Raw genomic sequence first — 7,500 nt, forward strand, 5'->3', positions numbered from 1 at the left:
ACTGACCTTTCCAATCACTTGGTATCGAGCATACATACTTACATACATACTTACATACATACATACATACATACATACATACATACATACATACATACAGACGCTTACGAGCACAGACACAGATACACAATACAGACACACATGCATATATATATACATATATGTACGTATATATGTATATACATCTATATATATAGATATATATATGTGTGTGCATATGTGTGTGTTTCTGTATGAATGTGTGTATGTATGTATGTATGTATGTATGTATGTATGTATGTATGTATGTATGTATGTATGTATGTATGTATGTATGCATGCCTGGATATCAAGTGACTGGGAAGTTCAATTTACCTTCGATTTCGTAAAGAAGGGGGAGAGAGCCCTTGGCATTTTTTCTTTCAAACACCGTTTTTATTTTGTTGACCTAAACAGTTAATTAGTTACCTGGTAGGTAGACGCTCTCGTTCAGTTACAGCTTATATATATATATATATATATATATATATATATATATATATATATAGAGCGTGTGTGTGCGCGCGTGAGCATGTTTGTTTATAAATCTAGGCACTCAAGTGTAATGTGTGCATGCTTCCTCGTTCTGTGTGTGCATGCGTGTGTATTCGTGAGTCGACATAAGTAAAAAGAAGAACAGAGCAACAGAAAATCAAAGAAGAGAGAGAGAGAGAGAGAGAGAGAGAGAGAGAGAGAGAGAGAGAGAGAGTTTAGTTTAAAAATATATAAAACTGAAACCGCCGCCAAGCAAGACGGGAAACAAATGAGAGAAGGCCGAACCATCATCGAGCCTCTCAATTTAATGCGGGTGGCTTATACAAGAAACCCATCTCGATTTTTGTCTCGGATACACCTCGGCCGGAAAATTTTCTCAGGAGCTTCTCCAGAGGAGATTTTGTTCCTTGATAATGTTTTGGGGGGGAGGGGCGGGTTTCCTCGGGGCTTCAGCTGCTGCTACTAAGAGAGAGAGAGAGAGAGAGAGAGAGAGAGAGAGAGAGAGAGAGAGAGAGAGAATCTATCAGTTGCGTTTAAAATGTAACCGCATTTTGTCAGAATCTTTAATATATCCAGCCTATACAATTAGAAATACCTTACGATAATGAATTTTATTAATTATTAATTTTATTCTGTTGCTTATGCCCACACTCTTCAGCTCTGTGAGAAATGGAGAGTTTGAACACATTGAGCTTTCAACAATTTCTTTTATGATTATTAAAATAATTTTCCCCTTCAGAGAATTTTGGCTCCAGAACCAAACAGGCGACACAATTACACCACCTGTGTGTGTGTGTGTGTGTGGAACTGTAATTCTGTAATGCAAAATTCAGGAACTAGGTCATCAGTCACTCGCCGTTTCATAGACCTCGCCGGCAAGTTATTATCTATCATAAATATATCATAAATATTAAACACTCCCCGGATGTAATGGACATTACAAATATGATCCGAATTTACGGGTTATACACGGAACGTCACATTTTACGGAAGAATGAGTGTAATTGCTGTAATGTCCCTGCATAAATACATGGTTTCATTAATTTTTCATGTTAAACTACTCAAATTACCTGAGCATTTCAGGGAAAATTATATAAAACGCAGTAGTAATTTGAAAGAGATGACAGACCACATGTGATAAAATTTTTATTATAATAGAAGGACGCGCATATTCAGCTTATAAAATATACGGAAAAGACCAAATTTGATACGAATTGCAACCAAGTGACGAAAATTAAAACGTTTGTGTAAACTTAACATATAAAGACATTACCACAAAGATTAATAGTTCAGTCTATTGCAGCTCGGTAAAAATAGATAAATTTATCAACATTATGAAATATCAAAGAGAAATGCGACAAAAGTCATCTCATGGATTTAAGAAGCGATGATAAATCTTCAATATATCGACGATAAATCTAAATAATAGTAATTTTACGAAACGTAAAATTACTCTTTTAGAAGTAAGAGCAAGGCTAAGAGCGTCTACGGAAAGAAACGTAATTTTCAAAATGACAAGAGTATAAAATAAGTAAAAAATGCGCCAAAGTTTTTTTTCGGCGCAATCGAGTTTTCTGTACAGCCGCTACAGCGTATCATCAAGGCCACCGACATTAGATCTATCTTTCGGTGGTCTCGATATAATGCTGTATGAGCCACGGCCCATGAAACTTTAACCACAGCCCGGCGGTGGCCTGTCCTATATCGTTGCCAGAAGCCCGATTATGGCTAACTTTAACCTTAATATAAAATAAAAACTACTAAGGCTAGAGGGCTGCAATTTGGTATGTTTGATGATTGGAGGGTGGATGATCAACATGCCAATTTGCAGACCTCAGCCTCTGCAGTTTTTAAGATCTGAGGGCGGGCAGAAAAAGTGCGGACAAAAAAAAGTGCGGACGGACAGACAAAGCCGCCACAATAGTTTTCTTTTACAGAAAACTAAAAATAAGGTGGCGATAATAAAACTGATATGATATAAGATAGAAATAGAAATCAATAATAATAATAATAATAATAATAATAATAATAATAATAATAATAATAATAATAATAATAATAATAATAATGTTTCAGTAGAATGACATTTTATTACTACCGCGTTAACATACCGAACAGAAAGATCTCAGACATCCATTGTAATATCAAAGGAACTGAGAAAAATTGCCCAGAAAAAAAATAAAAGGAAAGAGAAATATGAAAATCAATAGATAAGAATGAGATGTTAAACGGCGGAAGAAATGGGAGCTGGTAAGGAGAAAAAGATTAAAAGCAAAATAACAGATTACTTCTCATTTATTTTCTAATGAAATTGGCTGTCCGGGAGGAATATTGCGCCAATAAATCCCATGGAGAGAGAGAGAGAGAGAGAGAGAGAGAGAGAGAGAGAGAGAGAGAGAGAGAGAGAGAAATTTCCCCGCTGGGTCCGTTGAGAGAAAATTTCGAATCTTAAACAATTCACTACTTTATTATATTTGGAGAATTTCCTCCTTAGTCCAGATAGCCAGGACTTTCCTACTTAATCGTGATACCCCAAGACTTTTCCCTTGCCTCCTGATACCCCAGGAATTTCCGCCTTAGCCTTGATACCCAAAGGCTTTCCTGCTTAATCGTGATACCCAAAGGCTTTCCTACTTAATAGTGATACCCCAAGACTTTTCTCTTTCCTCCTGATACCCAAGGGCTTTCCTTAGCCCTGATACCCCAAGACTTTCCTTCTTTGTCCTAATACCCAAGACTTCCCTGCTTAGCCCTGATACCCAAGATTTTCCTCCTTAGTCCTTTACCCAAATTCTTTCCTTCTTTCCCCTGATACCCAAGATTTTCCTCCCCAGATACCCCAGGACTTTCCTTCCTTTCTCCTGATACCTAAGACTCTCTTCCTCAGTCCTGATGCCCCAAGACTTTCCTCCTTTCTTCTGATACCCAAGAATTCCTTTATTTCTCCTGATACCCCAAGACTTTCCTCCTTAACCCTGATACCCAAGACTCTCTTCCTCAGTCCTGATACCCTAAGACTTTCTTCTGATACCCAAGAATTCCTTTATTTCTCCTGATACCCTAAGACTTTCCTCCTTAACCCTGATACCCAAGACTCTCTTCCTCAGTCCTGATACCATAAGACTTTCTTCTGATACGCAAGAATTCCTTTATTTCTCCTGATACCCCAAGATTTTCCTCCTTAACCCTGGTACCCAATACTTCCTTTATTTCTCCTGATACCCCAAGACTTCCCTCCTTAACCCTGATACCCAAGACTCTCTTTCTCAGTCCTGATACCCTAAGACTTTCCTCCTTTCTTCTGATACCCAAGAATTCCTTAATTTCTCCTGATACCCCAAGACTTCCCTCCTTAACCCTGATACCCAAGACTCTCTTTCTCAGTCCTGATACCCTAAGACTTTCCTCTTTTCTTCTGATACCCAAGAATTCCTTAATGTCTCCTGATACCCCAAGACTTCCCTCCTTAACCCTGATACCCAAGACTCTCTTTCTCAGTCCTGATACCCTAAGACTTTCCTCCTTTCTTCTGATACCCAAGAATTCCTTAATTTCTCCTGATACCCCAAGACTTCCCTCCTTAACCCTGATACCCAAGACTCTCTTTCTCAGTCCTGATACCCTAAGGCTTTCCTCCTTTCTTCTGATACCCAAGAATTCCTTAATTTCTCCTGATACCCCAAGACTTTCCTCCTTAACCCTGATACCCAAGCCCTTACACCTTAACCTTCAAGCAACCCTCACCTCCAAGCTTTTCCTTCTTATCCCCACCTCCCAACCTTTCCAACTGAGACTTGATTCTCAAGTTCCCCCACTCTCCCTACCCCAACCCCCACCCCCCTTCCCATTAACCCTCCCCCCGCTTGCTACAAATGCCGGAGGAGCAAAATAAGAAGTTTAATGGGAAGAAACGGACTCCATTCGCTGGAATAAAGCGGAAAAGTTCCAACTAAGCTGCAAAACAAAAGACCGGCCCTTCGATGCACTGTATCGACATTAAGAGGAGGAGAGGAAGTCTTCTGAAAAACGCCGAATCTTCGGGAAAAATTGCCAGAAACGAGAAAATACGGAGGTGCCGTTCTTTCGAGTTATGGGTGATCAAGTACATTCTGTGTGTGTGTGTGTGTGTGTGTGTGTGTGTGTGTGTGTGTGTGTTGTGTGTGAAGAGGTGGAGAGACAGATACTTTGTGTGTGAGATTGAGTTAAATATAAGCGAAGAAAATATTGTGGGCATGTTTGCGTGTATAAGAAAGGATATATATTATAAAACATGTTTCTTGTATAGCACAACAACATTTAGAATATTTCTTTTAGTTTCAAACTAATGAGCATTAATAAGATTGTGTTTCTGTTGGAGTTAATACCAACCAGAAACTGTAAACTGATTTTTTTTTGTTACAGAGAGAGAGAGAGAGAGAGAGAGAGAGAGAGAGAGAGAGAGAGAGAGAGAGAGAGAGAGAGAGAGAGAGATCTATTACCACTAGCTAATTCGCAGGAATATTTATGGCAGCTCCAATAAAATTCGATCACCATAAAAGACTTTCAAAGTAATTTTCGTATTAAAAAGATGATTTATTCTCAAAAAAACAAAACGAAACGTAACTTCAAAACAAGTAAAAAATCCGAAGTTTCTTCGGCACAATCGAGTTTTCCGTACAGCCGCTACAGCGTATAATCAAGGCTACCGAAAATAGATCTATTATTCAGTAGTCTTTAACCACTGCCCGGTGGTGGTCTATCCTATATCGTTGCCAGAAGCACGATTATGGCTAACTTTAACTTTAAGTAAAATAAAATCTACCGAGGCTAGAGGGCTGCAATTTGGTATGTTTGATGATTGTAGGGTGGATGATCAACATATCAATTTGCAGCCCTCTAGCCTCAGTAGTTTGGAAGATCTGAGAGCGGACAGAAAAAGTGCGGACGGACAGACAAAGCCGGCACAATAGTTTTCTTTTACAGAAAACTAAAAAGACGGTAATGAGGTTCAGTTTATATTAATTAATGGTATTCAGTAAACCAAATCAATGACAAGCAAACAATGACATTAGCCCTTTATTTGGGGGGGGAGGAGTTGAGTCTCCCCCCCTTCTCTCTCTCTCTCTCTCTCTCTCTCTCTCTCTCTCTCTCTCTCTCTCTCTCTCTCTCTCTTTCAAAGTAATTCAAGTGTAACATCAAAGAAAGGTCTTTAGCTTCAGTCTATATTAAACAATGATATTTATTAAAAATCAGTAACAAGCGAACAAGAGCATGAACCTCCTAGAGGGGGAACTGAATCTCTCTCTCTCTCTCTCTCTCTCTCTCTCTCTCTCTCTCTCTCTCTCTCTCTCTCTGGCCATAATTCGGGAGGCGTCGATATGCCCACGGGCCAAGGAAAGCAGCATTTCGAGAAAAGAACAAGTCTATCCACTTCTCCAGATTCCTTCCCGAGGATCGCCCTCCAACACTTCAAACCACAAGAATCAATAGTTGGGGAAGAAGAAGAAGAAGAAGAAGAAGAAGAAGAAGAAGAAGAAGAAGAAGAAGAAGAAGAAGAAGAAGAAGAAGAAGGGAGAGAGGCGAGAAAAGTTTATCACGTGAGAGCGTTTCACAATTGAGCATATCAAATGTCTAACTTATTCAACTGCCTCCTTTATGGAAAGATTTGGGTTGGAATGTATTTTGTATTGTCCTTTTAAGTGCTTGGGTGAGCAGTGTCCCATTTGTGTATGACTTTACGTACGTATTTATACGTATTGTATGTATGTATGTATGTATGTATGTATGTATGTATACACACATACATATATATATATATATATATATATATATATATATATATATATATATATATATATATATATATATATTTCGTAAGCATTTAAAAAGCAAGACCACTTGTTCACTAAAATAATAATAATAATAATAATAATAATAATAATAATAATAATAATAATAATAATAATAATAATAATAATAATAATAATAATAACAACAACACTGAGACATTTTGATTCACTTTCATCATTTTTATTATTATCATTACAACTGCCAGTGAAAAATTCTACATTAATCAAATTACCCTTTTTACCAGCGTTAATCGTAATTATCATTGCCATTCATTTGTGGTTCCCGGGCAACGCAGGGAGACAGAATTGAATTAGAGGAATAAGAATACCATTGTAATCCACATCTCGTGACAATCCCATTACAGACGTATTTTGTATTTCGGTTTCCTGTAACAGGAAGAATTGAAAAATTATACAGACATCCGGATATTTTGTTGTATTTCAAAAGATTATCATGTACCCAGGCCATTCAGTCTATCAAGACTGACAAACTAGAGAGGTTTAAAAGGTACAAGAATGTTTTTAAAACATTAGATTTTAGAAGTTAAAGGACTCTCTCTCTCTCTCTCTCTCTCTCTCTCTCTCTCTCTCTCTCTCTCTCTCTCTCTCTCTCTCTCTGACAAACTACGGAGGCCTAACAGGTACAAAGACTATTTTTAAAAATTAGAATTTAGTTGTTGAAGATCTCTCTCTCTCTCTCTCTCTCTCTCTCTCTCTCTCTCTCTCTCTCTCTCTCTCTCTCTCTACACACACACACACTCACACACACAAAGACATGTATGTCACCATTTATAATTATATACAACTGAAAAAATATTTTCTAAAAAGCAGTGTTTTCCTCTCTCTCTCTCTCTCTCTCTCTCTCTCTCTCTCTCTCTCTCTCTCTCTCTCTCTCTCTCCACACAAACACGCACACACACAAAGACATGTATGTCACCATTCATAATTTTATATAATTGAAAAAAATATTTTCTAAAAAGCAGTGGTTCCCCCCCCCTCCCCCCCCCTCTCTCTCTCTCTCTCTCTCTCTCTCTCTCTCTCTCTCTGACACAACTTCACGCTCGTAATTCTGAGGTTCAGCGGGAGGTGTTCTGCACGCACACTTCAAGATTCATTTTCTCCCGAGAAGATTAGCATTACCATATGAAAGGTGGGGACT

At 38.2% G+C, this 7,500-nt stretch overlaps 2 protein-coding genes across 2 annotated transcripts in view; one reads left to right on the forward strand and one right to left on the reverse strand.

The window, feature by feature from the left end:
* LOC136825767 (uncharacterized) overlaps positions 1 to 7,500 on the reverse strand; it is a 506,720-nt gene that overhangs the window by 371,781 nt on the left and 127,439 nt on the right. The gene's annotated exons all lie outside the window — the stretch shown is intronic.
* LOC136825610 (uncharacterized protein DR_0269-like) overlaps positions 5,871 to 7,500 on the forward strand; it is a 16,448-nt gene continuing 14,818 nt past the window's right edge. Inside the window, exon 1 of the mRNA XM_067082196.1 lies at positions 5,871 to 6,089. Coding sequence (XP_066938297.1) covers positions 5,871 to 6,089 — 219 coding nt within the window. The remainder of the gene's footprint in view (positions 6,090 to 7,500) is intronic.

This window comes from Macrobrachium rosenbergii, chromosome 39, assembly GCF_040412425.1.
Source record: "Macrobrachium rosenbergii isolate ZJJX-2024 chromosome 39, ASM4041242v1, whole genome shotgun sequence".
Classification (NCBI taxonomy): Eukaryota; Metazoa; Arthropoda; class Malacostraca; order Decapoda; family Palaemonidae; genus Macrobrachium; species Macrobrachium rosenbergii.